At 46.9% G+C, this 23,672-nt stretch overlaps 2 protein-coding genes across 4 annotated transcripts; one reads left to right on the plus strand and one right to left on the minus strand.

Moving 5' to 3' along the window:
• Positions 1–8,417: 8,417 nt before the first annotated feature.
• On the minus strand, positions 8,418–19,541 carry RNF40 (ring finger protein 40). 3 transcript variants are annotated; one of them, XM_044659648.1, is made up of 19 exons: positions 19,149–19,541; positions 17,832–17,999; positions 17,435–17,576; positions 16,980–17,186; positions 16,647–16,768; positions 16,411–16,557; positions 16,248–16,322; positions 15,986–16,105; positions 15,687–15,866; positions 14,814–14,949; positions 14,078–14,199; positions 13,204–13,670; positions 12,604–12,721; positions 11,363–11,512; positions 11,067–11,279; positions 10,837–10,962; positions 10,613–10,753; positions 10,413–10,511; positions 8,418–10,276 (listed from the first exon to the last, which is right to left on the minus strand). In XM_044659648.1, exons 1-19 carry the CDS (start codon positions 19,278–19,280, stop codon positions 10,100–10,102), a joined length of 3,042 nt encoding a protein of 1,013 aa, XP_044515583.1. In that variant the 5' UTR covers positions 19,281–19,541; the 3' UTR covers positions 8,418–10,099. The 3 variants fall into 3 exon arrangements, with proteins under 3 accessions (XP_044515583.1, XP_044515576.1, XP_044515591.1); XM_044659641.1 differs by having other exon boundaries at positions 10,413–10,514; XM_044659656.1 differs by lacking the exons at positions 15,687–15,866; positions 15,986–16,105 and having other exon boundaries at positions 10,413–10,514.
• Positions 19,542–20,061: 520 nt separating this feature from the next.
• Positions 20,062–23,632, plus strand: CFAP119 (cilia and flagella associated protein 119). Its single transcript, XM_044659700.1, has 9 exons — positions 20,062–20,274; positions 20,732–20,763; positions 21,085–21,150; positions 21,362–21,531; positions 22,382–22,452; positions 22,649–22,765; positions 22,882–22,942; positions 23,029–23,112; positions 23,442–23,632. Exons 1-9 carry the CDS (start codon positions 20,062–20,064, stop codon positions 23,612–23,614), a joined length of 987 nt encoding a protein of 328 aa, XP_044515635.1. The 3' UTR covers positions 23,615–23,632.
• The last annotated feature ends 40 nt before the right edge of the window (positions 23,633–23,672 follow it).

Genomic DNA, 23,672 nt, shown 5'->3' on the forward strand with positions numbered 1-23,672 from the left:
CTGCCTCTCCCCACCTATGGGGCGCTGGACAGCCAAGGGTTGGCCGAGAGCATCTCTGAAGCTCTTTCTACTCTGAAGTTGTTCTGATGTCCTTCTCATCCTTTACCTGCTCAGATCCTGCCGTATTTCATGGAAAGGACATTCTCGCCTGAGTTTTCCTGCCTGAGGAAGCCACGTCTGCTCATCCCAATGTAGCACCCCAGCCAGCTTCCTTCCCAGCTTCTTGTCTTTGGATCAAAAATCTAGACAGAGCAGTTACCAAGTTTTTAAAAAGCAGACATTTAGCTGTGAACTGAGACGGCATCTGAGTCCATTTCCAAGCCCAACACTTTACACATCAGTGCCTTCTACATCCTTGGCATCAGCGCTTATTAGAGCCGCATCCCATAACCGCACCGTGTGCAGGCTGACCTTACTTTTTCCTTTGTCTTGCTCATCTTCTCTCTAAAGGTTCTAAGAAGACTTTATGACCTCTAGGAAAGTAGGGCTCAGGACCTAAAGTAACAAATGAGGATAATTGACAGATCTGGGAATCCACTAGAAAAGTGAGGTTTTAGGTGTAGGTGGGGGCAGTTTTCAGACCATGATGCAAATTTATTGTTACATATCTAGTTCAAGAAATGGGTGGCTCAGTAGATTGAGAGCCAGGCCTAGAGACGGGAGGTCCTGGGTTCAAATTTGGCCTCAGACACTTCCTAGCTTTGAGACCCTGGGCAAGTCACTTCACCCCCATTGCCTAGCCCTTACCTCTCTTCTGCCTTAGAACTGATACACAGTATTGTTTCTAAGACAGAAGATAAGGGTTAAAAAAAAAATAGAAGAAATAGACTATGATTTATGGGAGACATCATAGCATCATAGATTTAGAACTGTATATAATTAGAATTTTGCTCCCCAGAACTCTCTTTCCCAGCTTCCCATGTTCCTTCTCACATTAGGTACTAACATAGGGAAGATACAAGTTTTGTGTAGCTCTGCCCTCGCTCTCTTCTCCTGGAAACTTGACTGGAGAGGTGGGGTGAGGTGAGAGGCAGGAGATTTTTACTCAGGTTTTTTTTTTTCCTCAGGTTTTACTTTTGTTCTTTTTATTTCTTCTACTTCAAGTGATTATTAATAAACTTTATAAAATATAATACTTGGAGTTATTGGATATTAATTTAAATTTTACACCTGGAAGGGACTTTAGAAATTATTTAATTATCATGGTGTGGTAGGCAAGAGTCAGGACTCTTGTTTTTGTTTTGTTATTTATTTGCAAGTTACATTTCCTCATTGTTTCTGTTTCTCCCTCTGGAAAAGGAAAGGATTGGACTGAAAGATCTTTGAGTTCCCTAATCAATTAATCACATAAGGTTTGAGGCCTTGAACATATAATCTTGTTATAGTAATAATATGTTTAATTTTTAAAAATTTTGGCATCTTTTTAATATCACCTTTATTTCCAAATATGTACCTCCCTCTCCCCTCCCCAGAAGGTCATTCTTTGTGAGAAAGAATAACAGAGAAAAAAAGCAGTTTAGCAAAATTAACCATGCATCCACCAAAGCTGACAGGGTATTCCACATTTTAGTCCCCTCCTGTGCAAAGAAGGAAAGTACAAAACATTTTTGTTATGTGTTTGACATATTTCTTTTCTCTTTTTCAAGAATTGCAAATATTTTTTAAACCTTTAGCTTCTCTTTGTTTGTCCATCCATCCATCCATCCATCCATCCATCCATTTATTTATTTATTTGTTCATTCATTCATTTATTTGTTTGTTTGTTTGTTTATTTTAAACCTTTGCCTTCTATCTTAGAATCAATACTGTGTATTGGTTCCAAACCAGAAGAGCAGTAAAGGATAGGCAAGGGGGGCCAAGTGACTTGCCCAGGGTCACACAACTAGGAAGTAAGTATCTGAGGTCAGTTTTGAACCCAGTACCTCCTGTCTCTGGGCCTGGCTCTCTATTCACTGAGCCACCTAGCTGCCCCCCTTTTTTATTTTAATAACAAATTTCCACATAAATTCTCTGAAGCCATATGATCCAAATGGTCTCCCTCTCTCCTTTCCCTCCCCCTTCCCAGAGCTGACAAGCAATTCAATCTGGGTTTTACATGTATTATCATGCAAAACATTTCCATATTCATTTTTGTAAGTGAATAATCTTATTTGAAAAAGATGAAATGACCGAAGAAACAAAGGTTCAATCTCCTGAGCACATGGATTTATTAACAACATATGGTGCTTGTCCAACCCCCAAGCCCAGGCCCCTTCTTCAGATTAGGGCTGGATCCCAAATACAAGGGAAGATAGACTTTTATACATTAAAAAAGCCTAGAAAGGCCAAATAATTTAAAAGAAGCAATACATTCAGGGATCTGATTTCTAATTGGATAAAAGATTAGGGATTTTCCAAGTTGGGACAGGGAGAGTGAACAGGTGCAGTTCTCTGAATTCAGAAAAATAGGTGTCCTCCCAAGACGTGCAGAAGCAATAACTGACCAGTGTGGGGCCAGTTTTCAGGTAAGACGCATGGCGAGCTCACGATGTTCAGTTGTGAGAAAATGCCGTCTTATGTTGGTCTCTGCATCACGGCTCCTCCGTCCCTAAACTTTTGGTTTTAGTCTCTAATGTCAGGGAGAGGGGATCCAGCTTCCTGCCTGGATGGGGCTCGCTTCAAACCAGACAGTGCAGTTTTCTCCCAATTCCCACAACTGAATAAAGTTTTCTCAAGGCAGAAATTGAACTAAACCCATCATTGAATAGAAGCTAATCTAGCTCCAGAACTGAGTCTCAGGATGGAGTCAGCATGGTTCACTGGATTCCCACAATCACTTGCTGCCCCAATGCCCTCAGTTTTCCCAGTTTTGATTTATGGGGGAATGAGCGCCCCACTTTTTTTTAATAGATCACTTACCTATAAGCCAAATCTATAAGGCTTTTCACAACTTCAAAATCCGAATTACATAAATTGGGTTATAGAGTACCTAGAGGGCTCACAAGGGAGTAATTTTGAGAAGAGAGATTTGGGGCAGCTGGGTAGCTCAGTGGATTGAGAGCCATGCCTAGAGACGGGAGGTCCTAGGTTCAAACCCGGCCTCAGCCACTTCCCAGCTGTGTGACCCTGGGCAAGTCACTTGACCCCCATTGCCCACCCTTACCAATCTTCCACCTATGAGACAATACACCAAAGTACAAGGGTTTAAAAAAAAAAGAGGAGAGATTTACATTTCACCAGGGTAACTAAGAAAACAAACTTGGCCATAAAGCAATACGATGATAATGATTATCAGTATTAATGAATATCTAGTCTCCTTGTATCCTAAGTAACCTATATTCATTTTTTTTTAAAAGCCCTTATCTTCTCTCTTGGAATCTTAATATCCGTTCCAAGGCAGAAAAGCAGTAAAGGCTGGCCAGTTGGGGTTAGGCAACTTGCCCAGGATCACAGCTAGGATGTGTTGAGGCCAGATTTGAACCCAGGGTCTCATCTCTAGGCCTGACTCTCTATTTCATGGAGCCACCTAGCTGCCCCTCCAATATTCATTTAATCAGCACATTTTGAGTCTCAGATATCTCATGTAGTCATCTGGTCTCTATATATTTTCTTGGGACATTCTGGAATAGGCCTCATTCTCAGGACAATCCTAAAGGGGACTCTGCTTTTTCTGATGTAGAAGTTCCTAGATCAGGGGTCGGCAACCTTTTTGGCCATGAGAGCCATAAACACCACATTTTTAAAATGTAATTTCGTGAGAGCCATACAGTGCTCACAGTGCAGCTCCTGTAACAGCTCCTGAAAAAAATCGACTTTATGGCTCCTGCAGAAAGAGCCATATCTGGCCCTCAAAAGAGCCATACATTGCCGACCCCTGTCCTAGATGATTCTGCCAAAATCTGCCTGTAAAGGACTTAATGCAATTTAGAAGTCTCTTAAATTTGTCCTGCAAACCTGAAACTTAAGAAATTTTAATTTGTGGTTTTTATCTTTACCTAAATCCTATACTTGATAGAGGAATCTAAAAAAAAAAAATTCCTGAGGATCTAACTGTAAATCTTACTCTTCTGCCTTTTAAAATTATAAAATACTTTTGGGGAGAATAACGTCCCTTTCTTTACAATTATCAATACCATTTCAAATGTGAAATCCTTACTCCAATTTTGAGAACTTATTACTAAAACACGGAGCCTGAATTCCCATACATTTGGAAGTTACATACATACATACATACATACATACATATATATATATATATATAGAGAGAGAGAGAGAGAGAGAGAGAGAGAGACAGAGACAGAGACAGAGAGAGACAGAGACAGAGAGACAGAGAGAGAGAGAGAGAGAGAGAGAGAGACAGAGACAGAGACAGAGAGAGACAGAGAGAGACAGAGACAGAGAGAGACAGAGAGACAGAGAGAGACAGAGAGACAGAGACAGAGAGAGACAGAGAGAGAGACGCCGGCGTGGAGGCCCGGCTTCACTCCCACGGCCCGCCCTTGCTGCTCTTCTGCCTTAAAAGTGATATTAAGACAGAAAGTAAAGACTTCGAGAAGAGAAAGAAGAATTAGCGCTCTCAGAAAGTTGTCCGGAGCCCCGAGGCTTCGTGACGTACCTGGAATCACTCCGCGAGCCTGGAGGCGGGGGCGGGGAGCGGAGGCTGACCCGAGATCTTCCCGAGATCTTCCCAAGTTCAGGCCGGCTCTTTCTTCCTCTTTGGCGCCGGCTGGACCTAAGCCTGTGACTCCGCTGGGGCAGCGAAGGCCCACCGAGGAACCTTCCCCTTCCCAATAAGGACGCAGTGTGCTATTAATAGTCGGGAGGACGCGGGTTAAAGTTTGATCCCTGACACGTGTCTGTGTGACCCTGGGTCAGTCACGTCTCCGTAGCTCGGGCCACTCTATCCATTCAGATCGATGCCAAAATAACATGGATTGAGACCGCTGGAGAGGATGCTTAGGATTGTTAAAAGCCCCTGCCGAGCTGGGGTGGGGGCTGAGACAGAAGAAAACTGCACACACAGGTAGGCACAGTGGATGTGTGTATATTCGTTTTGCTGCACTATTTTTTTTTTTAAATTCTTATCTTCTGTTTTAGTAGCAATTCTAGAGAAGCTAGGAAGGGTCTTGAGGCTGGATTTGAACCCAGACCCTCCCATTTCCAGCTTGGCACTGTATCCACTGTCTGCCCTTGAACCACTTTTTAAAGGTTTTTCTGACAAGGAATGGCCCAGAGCCCTTGGGCTAGTCTTTCTGTCCTTCCTAAATGAATGCACGATAGAAACAGCAGGATCCATAAACTGTTTTTAAGGCATGGAGTGACTTTCCAAAGCCAGTGGAAGCCACCCCCTTCCTCCAGGCCCAGCTAAGAGGGATGTGTGAAGGGCCAGGGCCTCCTGTGGCCGAGGCCACTTTACCATCCCCTTCTTTGCTCCCTCTAGGCTGACCCCAGACTGGCTCTTGTAGGCAAACAGTCCCACGGGTCACCCAGCTTCTGTTTGGGCTTCCTCCGGCCCTGCTGATCCATGGGCAACCCAACTGGAGGCTGGTGGCCAGCTCTGGCCAGGCTCTAGCAAGAGCTGCCACCAAAATTGCACCTCGGTCCAAACCCAGGCCGATGCACAGGCTCAGGGTACCCCGGGGAGGATGGCCAGCTGAGGAGGAGCCTTCCCGTGCCTCCTGTGGAGCAGGCCTTTCCTCTGCTCTCTTCTGCCGACTGGCCCTTGTCCTTGTTCAGTGTGTCAGGCACTGTCTCCATCTGGCCCTGCGTGATCAAGGACAACAGATCGACCAGGAGGGAGCCAAGTGGGTGAGCAAAGGCCCGTGTCTGTGTTTCCTGAGGGCACACGGCAGCAAGCCCTAAAAACCACCAGGGAGGGCCTGGAGAAGGCTGGCAAGCTTGGGGGCAAACAAGGGAAGGACGCCCCACAGGTCCAGGGAGGAGAGGAGAGGAGAGGAAGGGCACAGAACTGCCGTGTTCCCAGAGGGCTCTTTGGATTCCACCCCTTAATCTTGGCATCTAAGCCTAAACTAGGAAAAACTAGGATGAGGAAAACATTAGATGGAAAGCCATGGAGGCTGGGAAAATCTGGGAAAGAGAGCAGGGTTGGGCAGGCAGGGTAGGAGGGCCACTTTTATTCTGGGCCTGGGAGGCTAGTGTTGCATACATGGGAGGATTCAGTCACTACCTACTGGGCAGAATGGTAAGAGTGTGTGCCAAGGGGGGAGGTGGGGCTGGGCACCCTTCTCTAAAGCTTGGCCTTGGGGCAGCTGGGTAGCTCAGTGGATTGAGAGTCAGGCCTAGAGATGGGAGGTCCTAGGTTCAAATCCGGCCTCAGACACTTCCCAGCTGTGTGACCCTGGGCAAGTCACTTGACCCCCATTGCCCACTTTTACCACTCTTCCACCTAGGAACCAGTACACAGAAGTTAAGGGTTTAAAAAAAAATTAAAAATTAAAGCTTGGCCTTCCTTGGCCTCTGATCCTCCTGAGTTGTTGGGAGATGGAAGGGGACGTCCTAGATGGGCCAATGGGCGCAAAACCTAGCCTTCAGCCTCAGAGCCCTGCCTGCTCCCAATGGAGCTCAGGGTGTGTAAGGAGGCTACATGGGTAGTTGGGAGCTGAGAATCCCATCACCCTCGATGACCCCACCCGGCTTCTTTCCTTTGGCTTTTTTTTAATCTTCTCTCCCTTGTCCCTTAATAAGTCACACAAGTCTTGGGCAATCCTAACTCTCCGGCCACTGGAAAACGACAGCCAAGACCCAGCAGCGCAGGCCCAACACAGGAGAAGCTTTTCAGCTTACTCAACAAGTCCTCGGCAAAACCAGGAAACCTGCCCCCTAGGCCCAGGCCTGCCACCTTCTCCCAATCTGAGACCTGAGGCAAAGCTGTCCTTTGGGGGATGTCCTTATTTACAAAGCAGCCACTATGTGGCATGTTCCCTCTGCTAGGTCGTGGGCAGACAGAAATGTAGCACGATTCTTGCTTTCCAAAAGCTCAGTTTTATAGGGGCAGATAAGGTAGATACCTCAGAATCGATACTGAGGGTGAAGCAATTGGGGAGCTGAGTGCCTTGTCCAGGGTCACAGAGCTAGGTGGTGTCTGAGGGCACTTACACACTTAACTGTGACTTTTACAAAAGAGAACATGAATGAAGTGCAGCAGAGCATAAAGTGCTGGGAGATCTGAGAAAAGCTTCCTGGACAAGGGAGCATCTGAACTAGTCTGAAGGTGGACTTAGAGATGGCGAGGCCTGAGGCACTCCAGGTAGGAACATGAGCAAAGGCACAAAGAGGCTGAATGTCACTTTAGTTGGAGAAAGCATTAGGGACTAAGGTGAAATGCCTTCCAATGTAGAGGGCCTTAGAGGGAAGTTTGGCTTTTGTTTCCTAATTGTGTCCGTTTGTTTCCTTTGTGTCCTATGTCCTCTTTGCCTCTTTCTCCACTTTTCCTCTAGTGTTCTCCTTTGCTCTCGCAGCAGATGATTCCCAAGCCTTCAGCATTACTCCTCATAATCTTTCCCTGAACTCCACTCCCTATCTAAGGGTACTTGCCGCTCAGCAAGACAAACTAAAATCCTCACCAATACCTGGGTTTAGTTCATGGCCTCAGAGTCACGGCTGACTCCTCTTCCCTTTCCCTCTGGATCTGAGTGGTTGTTAGGGACATTCCTAATTATTAATTATATTCATAATGGTATCATCCCTAATATAAAAATTTATTACCCCTTTTCCTAGACCAGGGCCACCTTTCGGGCTCAGCTCAGATGTGGCTGCCTCCATGAAGCTTTCCCACGTCAGTCCAGCTAAAAGTATTCTCAGCCTTCTCCATTCCTGCTTCTTCGGCATCATGGCTACCACACTGTGGACTGCTCTGGGCACACTGGCTGTATTATCCCCATCATTAAGCATGATTCCTTTCACCCACTAGTGGGACATGTCAAGTGATTAGGTTTTGGAGCATTTGGGTGGCCTGATCAGCCAAACCTTTGTCTTTCCAAGACTATTTGCACTGCTCTGAGATAGAAGATGGAGAGATGGAAAGACAGATAGATGGATAGACAGATTGGAGTAGGAAGGCCAACTAGGAGGCTCTTAGTATAGTGCAATGGTGAAGACAGGGTGGTTCAGGGTGGCAGCAGTGCAAATGAAAAGAAAATGAGGACACAGAATCAATAGGTCTTGGCAAAGTCCATGAATGAGGGGAGGGAACAAGCCCCGAAACTATGCTTGAGGGAATCTGTTGAAAGCACGCTTCCAGTTCTGGCTCTGTTGTTAACTCTCATACCCCTGTGTTCTTGGCCCAGGACATGTGGAAAGAATTTAGAGAAGAGAAGGCAAAGGAGTCCATAAGGCCTGGACAGCCTACAGAAACAGATCCTTTTTCTAAAGACTCAGCACTCTATTTAGGCTTTGAATCACTCAATTAAAATATGATCTTCAGGAAAAGGTTTAATTTTTATTCTTCACAACAAATATCAGCCATACAAGAAATCTGCAAAGAGGACATCTGGGTCAAAGCATACTGGAACTTGAAAAATGAATCTTGTCCCTCTGTAATGGTGAGAAGCCATGAGATATGATGTTGATGAGAGGATGAGGATGGAAGTTGGACATGAGGAATAATCAGATGGACTCATGTGAGAATTTGTTAGTGGGAAGTCTTTTCGGCTACGTTGTTGCCTGAAGACAGACAAGGCCCAGAAAATGTTTATGCCATTTGTCTCTAGACTTCTCTATTTACTGTACTCTCTCTCTCATCTTAAGAACTACTACTCACTCCATTTGTGACTATTAAGTGGAAGGGGAGGGGCAGGGATATCTGGGACTCTGAGATGGCGGGGCTCAGGGAAAACCCAAGGAGCCCTAAAGCCCTCCAGCTCTGAGGACTTGGTTCCATTTCTCACATATGGGACTCCCAGATCCAGCAGAACAACCAAGGATGCAGAAGCTGAAAGCTAGAACTTTTATTGAGAGAGAAGATGGGGTCTAGGGAGCGAATGCAGAGTAGATTGAAACTCCTGGCACAGGGTTTCTGGAAAAAGCAGAGCAGTGGGACACCTGACCCTTATCACAAAGGGAACAAAAGCTTCGCCAACACAGTTCCAGTTGCATCAGATCCCACAGACCCTCACCATTCTTAAAGACCTGAGGATGTAGTCTCAGCCTCATCCAGTAATACCAGCCCCAGAGCAGAAAAGATCCAGCTGTGCCAAGCTGAGAAGGATGTGGCAGCTCCTTACAGAGAAAAGAAAAGTGGTAGGGAGAGGGGAAAGAAGGAAGGAGTTGTCATAGTTACCCAGCCTCCAGATGAGATGACTCCCCTCTGTGCCCTGTGCAGCCTCCTCGATACAGTTAGTAGGGAATGTACCTGGTGGGGCCAGCCCTGAGCAAGATGTAGCTACAAGGATTTTGTCGGGGCTCCTCAGGGTGGAGAGTAACATGGGGAATTCTTACTCTGGGAAGGAGACCGAGATTGTAAAGCTAGTTGAAAGGAAATTTCCCAAGAAGATCAAAAAGGAGATCAGTTCCAAGGGGATGAATGCCAAAGACTCTCATTGGGGTGAGACAACAAGGAAAAGGGGACAAGGCCTGGCCACAAACCAGAATCAGAGCTTTCCCTGTGGAATAGATCAATGTGGCAGGAAATAACTCTCCTCCCTCAAATCAGCCTTCAGAGGGGGCAAATTCACACTAAACTCAGGTAGACCAGACCACAGAATCACCTTTCCCTGCCAGTCTGGGTCCAGATAAGGCCATATGGGGACAGGCAACCTTTTCCAAAGTGAGCCACTTCCTGTGACGTGAAAACAGTCTGGCTTTCAATCAGGAGAGTTCAATCTCCGCCTCAAGTTGTGGGAATCAAGATGCCTGGGTCCCGAACCAAGAAAAATCAAGATCTGAGGGTGTGGCTGGATAAACTCACACATGCCAAATGGGTGAAGTATTTGAGGGCTGGATGACTAAGGTCCAAAGCAAAAAGGAAAAGAGGCTTGGAGACATGACTCCGGAGGTCCAGGTTCAGCCATCAGCACCATGGAAACCATGCAGGTCTTGGACCTCCGACTCTGTAGTTCAGCCAACAGATTGTAGAATTTCGGGGATTTGGACACTGGTTTTCTCAGCTAATATAGACACGGTGGAAGTCATGAGCCCCAAAAGCAGCATTACACTTTGGGCATTTTCTCTGTCGGGCCTCATAGCGGCCTCGCACACACTCAAAGCAGAAGACATGAAAGCACTTGGTGAGGACAGCATCTTTCTTCCGGGTATTACAGCAGGGACAGGTCAGCCGAGCCTGGGACACAAGGCATGACAAAGGGATAGGTCTAGTCTATTGGTCCATCACTGTGTCTTTACCCTCCCTAGGCTCAAAGTCTCTCCTTCCTCCTCCCAACCAATTAGTGCTTCTGGGCCCTGCCCTGCCTGCTCACCTTGTACTCCTTTATTTCCTCCTGCAGAATCTCATCAGCATCAGCATAGACCTCTACCTTCTTCTGCTTTTCCAGCTTCCGCCGAAGTCGAGAAATGTCCTCCTAGAGTATATTCCCAAGGATTAGTACTTAGAACCCTTGCTCCTGACACTGCCAGGTAGAGGCCCCATCCCATCTCCTTCCCTAAGGCCCAGCCCCACCTGGGCCCTCTTGAGGTTGAAGCTCTCCTTCTCTCGAGCTGCTCGGCTCTCAGCCAGGCAGGGCTGGATTTCCCGAAGCCGGCTCTGTACATGTTCTAACTGTACCTTGAGGTCCTCTGCCAGCTGTGCTGCTTCCACTGCCTAGGAGTCAAAGGGCAGATGGTGAATGAACTGAGGGGGCCTGGGAGAACTTTAGAACAGTCAATCACCCATCTTGGGCTCACCTTCCTTTTATTAAGCTCCAGGGCTTGGCTCCTTAGGGTTAGTTCTTTCTCCACACTTCCCAGGCTGCCCTGAAGAACCCGTTCCTTCTCTTCTAACTTCTGTACCACCAACAGCTGAGCATCCACCTAGCGATGAGAAAATGGGCCCTGAGTACTTGATGGCTTCTTTGCCTCTCTTTCAGGAGCTCCTCTTCATTCCCTCCCACCCCTACCCCTGCTAGTGTCTGCACCTGAGACTTGAGGCCCAGGACTTGTTCCCCAAGCTCATCCTTCTCTTCCCGGAGCAGCTTATGTATCTGATTGGATTTGATTCTCTCTGACATTAGCTTAAAGTTAGCATCATCCTTTTCTCGAAGCTGCTGTATAAGGCGGCCATTCTGCTCCTGCATATCCTCAAAAGCCTGACCAGTCACGTCCATTTCTGAGAGCAGTGCCTCCTCCTCCTGGGGGAATACAGTTGGGGTTGGTGGGAATAAAGAGGAAACTTGGGAAGGAGAGGAAAAACTGAAAAACTTGGCCCCCACACCTGCTTGGTGGCCCCTAGTTTGCGCTGCAGGTGCTCAATCTGTTCTTCTGCCAGCCGGATCCTTCGCAGAGCATCCTCGTCAGCCAACTTCTTACTCTCTTTCCTTTCCTTCTCCTCCAGGTCCCGGATTCGGCTCCGAAGTTCATCTACCTGTGAAAAACATGAGGGCTAGTCTAGGGGAAAGATCATTATTGGCCTGTCCTTTTCACTACCCCTTATGAGCTTTCTGGCTTCTTTTCCAGAGGTGCCTGGCCTGTCTGAGTTGCTCTTCCCCTTTCTCAGACATCCTTCAGAATCCAGGTGAGACCATCTGCTCCTGGGACAATCCCATGACTTACTCTGCTGCAGTCACCTAGGCTGACTAGTAGTCTTGGATTCTCCCTCTGTCCCTACCCTGAACTTGGAATCTAGTCAAAGCAATTGCTCCCCTCCATCCCAGAAGCCAATCCTGTGCCCATTAATTCTGTAGCCCAAGCACAAAGCCTACCCTGCCAACAAATCTGTCCTTCTACCTTCATGGAAGCTAAAAAGGTTTTCATCACCAGTCACCACTTTTATCCAATTTTTATCCTGCTGCTGCTGCTACAACCTCCTTAGACTCCATACCAAATCTCATAGTGGGAATAAATACCTCAGAGGTTGTCTAATGTATGTAGTCCCTGCCTGAAAGAAAGAATCCCTCTGCAATATGACATTGACTAAAAACCTCGAGTGACAAAGAACTCATTAGCTTCAGTCCATTTCATTACTGGACTGCTCTAATTTTAACAAGTTTACCAAATTCATTTCCAAAAGGCATCCCATGAGGTCAAACAAGAGTAAGTATACTTCCCTCTTCCATATAATAAGCTTTCAAAGATTTGATGCCATTATTTATCCTCCCGACAGCCTCTATTCTCCAGTTAAACATCCAGAATTCTTCCAACTGGCTATGGTTTTGAGCCCCATCACCATCACGACTGCCTGCCTATGCACACACCTCAGCTTGGGGGTCCACAAATGAACAAGATTATGTAGTCACCGTTCTCTCCACTATGTTTCTACTTATGTAGCTGGAGATCCCGGGGGCTTTTTTTGGCTGTCAAATTACAAATCAAATCACAGGGGCCCACCAAATGATGCTGATGTTGCACTGGTCTTGGATGTGTCTCTCTTTTCCTCCCCAAAGGGCAGAATGACTTTGAATCTAGCACCCTCAGTTCAGTCCACATCCCTCCCTCCCCCAGCCAGTCTTTCATCACCTCAGCCTTGGCCTTGCGCTCTGCAGCCATGAGCTGCACCTTGTCCCTCTGCTCTTTGGGGGCAGACTTGTACATGTCCAGAAGCAGTTTCATTTCCTTCTGACTTTCTTGGGCCTTCCTGGGCAGGGAAGAAGCCAAGTGGGAGGAAAAATAAATTTTGTGCAAGGGTGGAAGGAAGAAGGGTGAGAGAAAGAGGCCAAAGTGTGTTGGGAATTAGAAGAAAGGATAAGAGGAAGGGGGAAGTCATAGGGAAGGAGCAATCAATGGATACAATACATATCAAGCAGGGACTGAAGCATTTGGAACACTGTGACAATCACAGTTGGAAACAATCATCTAGCCCAACTCATCCTCAACTGACAGATGTGGAAAATGTGGCCTGGAGTGAGTGACTTATTCACAGTCATATAGTGAGTGACAGAACCAGAACTAGAACCCAGAAAAAGCCAGGGTTGACTCCCAGCACTACAGTTTTTCAACTTCTGTGCATTTGTCTTTTACTTGATATAGGTAACAGAATGTAGAAGAAAATGTTAAGGAAGAGATCCAGGAAGAAGGACTTGGCTTAAACAGGGAAAAGGTAGAGAAGTTGATTCTTACTTGAGTTCCCCTCGTAGTCCCTTGAGTAATTCTGATTCTTTCCTCTTGCTTTCCTCAGCCTTGGCCTTGTCTCGATCTCCCCTTGAGGAAGAGGAGGAGGAAGAAGATGTTGGGGTCCCAGATGCTGGCCCTTCCCGGTCCCGGGGCTCTCGCTTTCCTCGAGGCTCAGTTTCCCGGCTCCTGGAAGCAGGGGTTTGGGGTGTGGGATGTGGAGCTTGGGTCTGGGTGAGAGGCAATTCCTCCTCAAAAGGGGGCTCTTCTTTCTTCACGACACTGGTTGTAGAAGCTGTGGGGGTCACTGGGGCTGAGACTGCCTCTTTTTTGATCTCTTGGAGAATAGTGGGCCCTGACCCAGAACTCTCTTCTTCTTTCACTGAGGTCAATGTTCCCCCTCCACCTGATCCCTGATCCTCAGAGGCAGTTTGGGATGGGGCTGAAGTGCCTGAGCCCATAGTCTGTGCCCGAAGCTGTAAGAACCCAGAAAGGAGAGAAGTATCAGGACTATGAGGTCCCTGGCAGCACAGAACACTCTCATCAAACCCTGATTCATCCAAGACTTTCTACCCCTCCTGCCACATGTTCCATCTTCACATCAATATTTCCCTGGGCCCACTTACAAAATCATGATTCAATAAACGATTACTAAGTATCTGTGATGTGTCAGGCACTGTGCTAGCCCACACTTCAATAACATAACATCACATTCCTCGGACAACTTTGTAATTACAAAGCACTGTGTGAGCACTGAAAATATTATCCCTGTTTTATAGAGGATGAAAAAGTCTTAGAAAGGTCAAGTGACTTGCCTGGGGTCATAAGGCTAGTTCAACGGCAGGTCTCCCCACTGATGGAGCCCCACTCCCAAGCCCCTGACCTTGCCGATCTCTGCCTGCACCTCCCTCAGCTTCCTCTTATATCGCTGGGCATCACCCTTCAGCTGGTGGTTGTGGTTCTGCAGGCTGCTGATCAGGTGCCTCATCTCCCGGTTAATAGGCCCTATGGGCAAAGGTGGATAGAAGGAACTTAAGGGTGGCAGTCCAAGCTCAGGTTTTCATTTCCCCTCTAAGCAATAAAGAGAAGAGAGGAAGCACAGGAAATTACAGAAAGCTAGGAAATTACCACCAGACTTTTGTATATACCTTTACAGTTCTTTTTTTTTTTTTTTTTAAACCCTTACCTTCCATCTTTGACTCCAAGGCATAATAGTGGTAAGGGTAGGCAATGGGGGTCAAGTGACTTGTCCAGGGTCACTTGATTTGAACCTAGGACATCCCCTCTCTAGGCCTGGCTCTCAATTCACTGAGCTACCCAGCTGCCCTGACCTTTACAGTTCTTAAAACACTTCCCAACATATTTGTTATTAGTTGATTCTCATAAACCTCTAAGGAGGAAGGAGAGCCCTACTTTGTTATCACCACTTCATAAGAAGAAATGAGGTTCTAGAGTAGTGAAATGACTTACTGGACATCATAGACAGCAACAGAGCTAGAATCAGAAAAATCAGGCTTCTTGGCTTGGAGTCCATTGGTCTTAGTAATCAAACCTGTTGCCAGATCTAGGTTTACCCCTAATAACCCCATGGACTCCCTTAACCCCCCCAAGTCCCTTACCTGCCTGCTCGTTGGCTGCTAGGTTCTGCTCAAATTCGATTCGCAGCATCTCATACTCTTTTCGCACCTGGGCTAATGTGTCCTCTAGCTGAATCACCTCAGTTCGAAGCTTTTTTTGCAGGCTCAGCTCATCACTCTGTCCATGGTCAAAAGCACAGAAATTACAGAAATTGAGGCAAAGACCAGAGAAAGGACAACTTTCTTATCAAATCTCCCTATCTAGTGCTGGGAAATCTATTAATCTGATTAATCTCCTAATCCACTGCTCTTTAAAATACACATTGTCCTAGTCCTAGGTTGTACCTTAAAGATATCATGAATGTGGTACCCCCCCTTACCTCGCCACCCTCCCCACCCCCATTCCCTCTTTCCTTCAAAAGACAGTACAACCATGTTTCTGCTATGCTGCAGAGGGCAATTCCACTTCTCTTTCCAAGTAGGGAAGGAAGAATGAAAGAATCTTCTTGTTGCACCACAGTACTGTTTCACCAACAAATGATAAGTAAAACCTATCATGACCTTATTTAACTTCCCCTGCCACACAGAGGTAAGTCTCTACGTTTAAATAAAAATATACTGAAGTAAAGGCTGTATCTCAGAGACAGAAAAATACAGATGCCTAATTACATGCATATAACAACTATAAATCCCTGTTCACAGCTGGTCTTTTTTTCCTTTAATGAGGATGGAATTGGGTGATGTGCACTAGGAATACTGGCTTTGCTTCTTTCCTTTCCCCTCCCTCAAATGGTATGGTCCTTCCAAGAAAGAAAGTTCCCAAATCTTCAGAAGTCATTCTTGAGCCTCTCCTGGGGGGAAGATGAACAGGGTTTAAGAGCAAATGATAAGCCTGATATAACTCTTCTCCCTTACCTCCATGTGCTCAATGTGCCTCAGATGGGAGTTCTTGGTAGCCAGAAGCAGCCCCCTTGCTTCATCAAGCTGCGTCTTCACTTGCAAGGATTCATTGTAAAGCAGAGAGAACTGAGCCTGTAGCAGTCGGTACTCACCAGTCTCTCTTACCACCTCTTCAGGCAGGCTCCGCAGGGCCACCTGGGAGTGAAAAAGAATAATGACATCCTGTATCTACTGGTCCAAATACTTTCCTACTTTCTAAAAACAGTCTGAGGAAACTTCTTCCCTTTAACTATTCTCCTTGGCCCACTCCTCACCTTGAGCCGTTCGTTGCTCCTTACAGCACCCTGTAGCTCTGCCTGAAGCTTCTCTAACTCTGCCATTCGGCTATTGGCCAACTCTTGGTTCTCCTCTAGCTCAGCATTCAGCATCTCAAACTGGGCCAGGGCAGCAAGACAAAGAAAGAGACAGAGACAGGTACACCAAAAGATAGGAACTCAAAAGGGGAAAGGAATTTTAAGAGCTGTAAGAAAATATGACCCAAAGGGAGTGATGGGGAATGGGAGATTGGAAGTTTACCTTTTGCATACTGAGTGTGATTTGGCCCCCTTGGAAACTCCCTGAGCTCCCTGATACATAATAGCCCGAATTGAGCTAGAAAAGAATAAAAAGAACCAGGTTTATGGGAGTCTAGAACCCAACCCACTGAACCCCTGCTCCATTCATCCTCTCCAATTCCTACCTGCTCCAGAGCTTCAGCAAGGTGCTTATTGAGTTTCTGCTCCCGTTTTCGAAGTTTCTCAATGTCCCACTGGAGATCCTCCACTGAAGTCTCCATCTCTAGAACCTTGGTCTCTGCTGATGTCACCTTGTCTTGAAGCTCAGAGTACTGTGGGGGTGAAGTAGCAAGGTGTGGGCTGAGTGTCCTCTTATCTCCTCCCCATGATTCATCCAAGTGCCCCATATCAGCAGTCTTACTTCCAGAGAAATTCGATGGTGCTTTTCTTGCAGTTGTGTGGTCAAGTCCTGAAGTCGCCTGTTGTCCTGTCCAAGTTCCTTGGTTAAAGTCCGAAATCCTTCCCCGAGGGTCTCACACTCTCCTGGAAAGTTAGGGACTGATTGAGAGGGCAGTGGCAACTAGAAGAAAAAACTAGGGGCAAGAAACTAAGATTGTATGATAGACAAAAGGTTCCTGGAGAGAACTGAGGAACATATGCAAAAATAAAAAGACAGCATATGGGCACCAGTAGTAAAAAAAACCTGATATGCTTCAGTTCTGCACAGGGAGGGGGTGAGTGCTCCTAGGTTCACCTCTGCTTTGGGCTCGATGACACAGTTCTTCTACTCGACGATGCAGTCTGTCTGAAGCCTCCACTACCCTGGACACAGCTGCCTTAGAGAACTCCATTCGGCCCTGGAGCTGAAGTTCTACCTCTTCACTACTGCTGGCCCCCAGGGCTGCCACAAAAGCCAAAGCTGGCTCACTTAGTGGGGGTCGAAGCTGGAGGGTGGGAAGATCTGTAACAAGAAATCCAAATATGACTATCATAGTTGACAGCATGCAAATAGGGTATTAAAGAGCACTACTGAAAAGGACAAATGAGAAGCAGAATCCTGCAGAAGGTATAGAGAATCAAAACCCTAATATAACTCCTAACAAGGGGGCCTTTTATTATTAAATAATATTCATACATCACTTTAAAGTGATCCTGACCACGGTCATTCTGCTCATCGCTTTCCCCATATCTCTCAGCCATTGGCCTCACCTCTTCTCTCTGTGGTTCCTGGTTCAGGCAGAGAAGTCCCATCAGGTTCGGTGCCATCTTGGGCTCCCAGATCCTCTGCCCTAGAGAGTAATTCTCCTCGTCCCTCATGCCGTCGGAGGAGAACTTCTACAGTTTCATCTAGCTGTGAGGGAGTAGCAGAAGAATATGATTTTTCTGGAGGCTTCAATGGCAAAATGATCTCTTCCAAAAGGGGCTATGAAAACTCAAAAAAGGAAGTTGGGAAAGATCTCAGGGAAGAGAAAACTGGGTACTGGTACAGGGTCTGAGGCAGAAAGAACGAGAAAATGAAGTGCCTGGCTTAAAATAGGCAAAGAGACAATTCTATGACTAGACAAATTGAGACAAATGGCAGGAATCATGGCCAACAGAGACATACCTGGGCCCAATATCGGTTGACAATAAGCAATGTAGCATCATCGGTGGCCTGTCGCTTTTCTAGCTTTTCAATGCGCTCCCTTAACTCATCTTCACAGGCCTGTCGTTGTTCTAGTCGCTCTGCCAACTTCTTGTTCTTGAACTGCAGCACCTTTAGGTCCATCTCCTCCTGCAGAAGGCACAGTGAATAAAAGAATGTATGGATTGGGAAGGCTGTATTGTGATGCCAAGAAAAAGAGAAATGGAAAGCTGTCCTCCAGAAAGTATGGTGAGTCAAAACATCATTGTAACTCCTAACCAGGGGACTGCCTAATAACGGACATTTAAATAGCACTTTACAAAGTTCTTTAGATATGAGCTCCTTTAAACCACACGACAATCCTGTAAAATAGACATTTCAGATTTCTGGCAAAGAGAAAGTGCGGCTAGAGAAGCTGTGACTTGTAGGAGATTGCTGAACTAGTAAAATATCAGAGGTGGGATTCTGAATCAAGATTCTTGACTCCAACTCTATCCACTATGTCACAAAGCATTAAAAATATTGATTAAGACATATTAATGAAACACATTTAGCCATAACAGTTGGAAGGATGACAGATGGACAAGTATGAGTGCTACAGTGCTTCCCCCAACACATGTAAGGAACCAGAAAAAGATCTTCAGTGTTTGGGTAGGTTTTCTGCAAAATATTTACATAAAGGAGGCAGCTAGGTGGCTGAATGAATAGAGAGCTAGGCCTGAAAGTGGGGGGAGGGGTGTCCTGGGTTCAAATGTGGCCTCAGACACTTCCCAGCTGAGTAACCCAAGGCAAATCACTTAATCCCAATTGCCTAGCTCTTACTGCTCTTCTGCCTTGGAACCAATGCTTTGCATTACAGCTAAGACAGAAAGTAATAATAATTAACAAAGTAATTAATAATAAGATAGAAAGTATATTTAGATAAAGGCAGAGACAAAACTTAGAAAGGATGAGTGGTAGGCAGGTTGTGGGTCTATACTCAGGAGAGTGAGATCATAGACTTAGATTGATCCAAGTACCTAAGGAATGACAATGTGTGGGATTTCTGAGTTCGTTCCTTGGGAAGAAACCTCATTTTACAGGTGAGAAACCTCAGGCTCTTAGGACAAAATTAACTGGACCACACGGGCAGGATGCTGGATCCCAGTTTCATTTCTTTGATTTCAATTTCCGAACTCTTTCCAATACACTGAGTCTGGGTGTGTGGGCGGGGGTAAAAGGCAACGAAGGGGAGGGGTGGGGTTAGGCAAGATGGGGTAAAGAAGAAGGGACAGAAAGGTAAGGAGGGGGCTGCATTACCGTGGAGGAGATGCCTCCCAGGCGGATGGGCTCTATGAGAGTGGTCGTGGTCTTCTCCTCCCGATTCTGCTTTTTCTCCGAGGGGCCCGAACCCCCATCTCCGGCTGCGCGCTTGTTGCCAGCCCCCGACATAGCTTCAAAAAAGGTGAGCGACCAGAGGCGGCTCTTCCTTCACCTGAGGGAGAGGCGGGGCCCAGGGAGAGATCCCGGTGGGGGCGGGGAGACCTCACACCTTCCTTCCCTTTCCTTCCTTCTTTTTCTCCCACAGAGGACTCAGTTTCTGCAGCGCAGCTTCCCAGGTGACTAGCAATCTCTTTACCTGGGTCCTGGCTCCCAACAGTCCCAAGGGTTCCCTCACCTGCCCCAACCTCCGCCAAACGCCGCCATGATGTACGTCACCGGATGTCGCATCAGATTCCTCCAAAACGCGCAGGCGTCGAGGAGTGGGCAGGCACGTAGCTAAATTTGTCTGTTTTCTTTTCTTATTGGTCAGAGTCATACACACACATTCACACACACCCCTCGTCGAATTTAGAACCGCCTCCGACCTCCGGAATACTTTCTTACCCAGAAGCCCATCCTCTTCCCCTCCTCCCTCTTTCTCATTGGTAATATTGAGAGAATTGAGCGGCGGAAAGTACTGCGCTTGCGCAGCATGTTCTTATTTATTGCTCCGCTCTTCTCTCCAATCACGCCTTTACCCCGCCCTCATAAGCCACCTTAGCAACCGCTACCCTAGCAACGACGCTTCCCATAGATTGGCTCAACCTGGGTTATATCTTGGTCTCGATTGGCTAACGTGTTACCACAGGGGGCAGGGCCTCGATGCTCTACTCGTTAGCCTAGGTTTAGGGACATACAAGGCAGAGGAACTGAGCGGCCGAGGTTTGGGACGACAGCGGCAAGTGGCACAATGAAACGGAGGAAATCAAGTGGAGCTCCTGAACTAGGTAAAGAACTGAGCTTGGGCCAGGGCCTGCACTCTGAGCGGCGGCTAGACGCGGACCTGGATCCTAAACAGGAAGCAGAACTGAAATTAGGGATAGAGAAAGAGCCAAATAAAGAGCCAGAGCCGGAACTTGGAGGAGAAAACCAAGAGGAGGAGTCGGGCGTCAACCTACTCCCGGTGAGGGCGGGACACGTTCGTTCACTTCGTAATATTCCTCGGGGAGGTTTACCCTTAGCTTTCTCCATGGCGGTGCCGTACACCTGTTATCCAGGGGAATGGGTCGGCTTTTAGGCCTTCGAGCTCTCCTTAGCGTTTTCTCTGAGCCTGGCCAGTCTTTGCAAGGCTTCAGCCTCTCCGCGAAAAACTCAAGAAGTCCTGGCAGGAATGAACATTCTTTATAGTACTTCGATTCGTCCCTGGGAATGGGGTGGAGCATGCCCGGCTTGTGAATACTTATGGCTACATGAATGTTCATGCGCCTGCGGCCTCTCCAGGGCGGACACTAAGGGAACCTCACCTGCCTCACCCCCTCGGATTCCCTATAGAAAGCCGAAGTGCAGAGACTCCTGGACTGCCCCTCCCCCCCGTCCCCCTTCCGCTAACAACATTGTCACACAACCCTCTTTCTCCGCAGCCGCCACTTCCTCAGCCCCGGATCTGCCTGTGGTGAGCTCGGGACTGGGACGGGGGCTGGGAATGGTGGGTGGGAGTGGGAATGGGCAGATCACGGAAGGGGAAACGAGCAGAATGTGGGGAATATCTTTAAGACATTCATACAACCGTAAAAGGACGTTAGGATTCACGTTATAGAACGGTTTTATTTTACAGATAAGGAAACAAGTACTGAGAGGATCAAACCAAAAGTTGATAAAAACTAAAACTAGGACTCAGGTCTCTTAACTCTCCTTCCAGCTGGAATACGGTGGACTCTTCTGCTGAGCACCCATCCAACCATCTCCCTTTTTTTTTTTCCTTTACAAATGGCAGGAAATACTTGGACATACATTCCATGGAACTACTGGAGAAAACCACCACCTTGGAAGAGATGCAGGAGTACGGGCTAAGTGAATAAGAGGGTTTGGATAGATTACCTCAAAAGTACCCCCCCCCCAATAATGTTTCTTTGAATGGATGAGGAAAACAAGGAGGGAGGGAGCTGACACCAGGAGGAAAGATAGAACTGCGTAGGAATCCAGGATGGGGTGAATCAAAAGGATCTTTTACTCCTGAACTGCTCTCTACCCTCACCTTAATCCACCCCAAGGTTGATGGCAGAACTGCTAGGCCTGGGGAAGAAGGACAGGAGTCCTAGGGAGGCAGTGATACTGGATATGTTTTGCCACACCTTGATCTTCTGTCGGCAACAGAACTTCTCTCCGGAGCAAACCTCGGCTGCTTGTGCTCTGCTTCAGGACCTCCACAAGGCCTGTATTGGTGAGTAGAGGTATTGGAATCCCAGAAAGAAGGAAAGTGCTTGATTCTTCAGGCCCAGGCAGAGAAGGGTGGGTGGGAAAGAGATTGACAGGTAAGCAAGATAGAGCTGAATATTGAATAGTGCCTTTTTGGTACTGGTCTGTGAGCTTATCTGGTTTTAGAAGTGATAAAAGAACAGTAACCCAGCAGCCACAGCCAGTTTTTTGCATGTCATCTCCATTAGGTTGTGAACTTCTTGAGGGCAGTAACAGCTTTTGCCTTCTTTTGTATCCCTAATGCTTAGTTGTGGGGCCTGGTATAGAGGAGACACTTCAGAAGAGTTTTACTCCAGCCTTTTGTAGAGGAGCCAGCAGGTCCAGGGAGATCACAATTAACACTACTAGGTAATAGCAAATAGAGCTAACCTTGGAACTAGGAAGGCCTTACTTCTGATGCATACTAGCTGTGATACTGAGCAAGCCACCCAAGTTATAACTTTTTCAGTGTTCTAAACAAATCTTTTAAGAAGTTGAAGCTAGGTGGTGCAGTGGATAGAGAGCCAGGCCTGGAGTCAGGAGGAACTGGGTTCAAAGCTGGCCTCAGATACTTCCTAGCTGTTTGATGCTGGGCAAGTAACTTAACCCCAATTACCTAGCCCTTGTCTTATTTTTCTGATACTTGGTATCGTTTCTAAGACAGGAGGTAAGGGTTTAAAAAAAAGTTGCCAAGGAGGTATCATCCTGCATCAATGGTTACCTCTTCCCAGAGTTCCCTTTATCACTGCAGTTCCTATTCCTAGACATGCCATTTCATTCCTTCTTTCCACATGGTTGAGGGGAATTATCACTCATTCATCTTTTCTTCTCCACAGCAACCCCTTTGGGCAATGTGGAAGATTGTTTCAGATTTTTCACCAGCCTCCTCTTCTGCCATGGAGTCAGGGTCAGTCCCGCCATAAAGGAAATGAAAACTTTGAAGGATTCTGAACATTCCCATCCAATGCTGCATCAAGCAGAATTGCCCCATTTCTCCTCTTATTGCCTCAAGGTCTAGGAGGCCAAACCTTTCTCCCTTCCCTTGATCTGAAGGTACTCTAAGAAAATGAATCAAGCTATATATTTCTTACCCTAACCCACAGCGGCCCCCTTTCAGCATTGACCTTTTTGGAGAGGATCAGCTGATGACCCTATCAGATTATATCGTCAACACCTACTTCCGTCATTTTAAGCTCTACAAGTATGTCTTCACCCCCCAGGTACTAGTCCACAGGATACAAAACAATCTCCCAAATCTACTCCTTCTTTCATTTCCCTATTGTAACATACTTGTCACTCCTCTCTCCCTCCTCTGCAACTCCCTCTGCTCTCCCAGGTGCGACTAGACTTGTCTTTGCGCTATATAGGTCTGCCTGTAGTAAAGCCCTCAGCAGACGGTAAGATAAGAGATGAAATTGGGCCTGGTAATAGGGTTGGGAAGTATGGCCTAAGACTCACAGGCCTGTTCCTTTCTGTCTTGTAGTAAAAGAGGCAGAAGGAGTAGCGGAGCCAACATCACCCATTCCCGAAGAGCCAGTGCCAGAAACAAAACCCACAAAGGAGCCAAGTAAGTTATCAAGGGGCATCTGTTTTCCCAAGCCTTCCTTGGGAAGCTGTTCCCTTTCTTACCCTTTAGAAAATAAAATGTCTTTTGCTCACAGTCTTCCTGGGTGGATTTCCTTCTAACCAAAGGGAGCTCTTTAAGGGCTGAGAAATACCAAATTAAAAACAGTGGATTTCCTATCTCCTAGGGAATATTAGTTGTCTTCCCACTCACTCCCTCATTTGGCACCTAAAACACCCTAAATCCCTTCTTACAATTTGGGACTGATGTTCTTTTCCTTCTCTAAAGGATTCTTTCAGCTCAAGTTTAAACCACTTTCTCTACAACCCCAGGTCCAGCTGATATACTCCGAGATTTCATCTCAGCCCAGCTTTCCCAGGAGCTGGGACAACTCAGGCAGATGGTGGAGGAACGGCTGAAGGCTGGCGAGGAGCAGCTCAATAGCAGGCTGGTTGCCCTTGAGAGTCCCTCTTTGGCCTCCAAGAACAAAGCCAAAGCCAAGTGACCCCTGGGGTACTATCCCAAATAAAAGCCTGGGCCAGAAATACTCTGTCCCTTCCCCC

The sequence above is a fragment of the Gracilinanus agilis genome, chromosome 1 (genome assembly GCF_016433145.1).
Source record: "Gracilinanus agilis isolate LMUSP501 chromosome 1, AgileGrace, whole genome shotgun sequence".
In the NCBI taxonomy this organism is placed as follows: Eukaryota; Metazoa; Chordata; class Mammalia; order Didelphimorphia; family Didelphidae; genus Gracilinanus; species Gracilinanus agilis.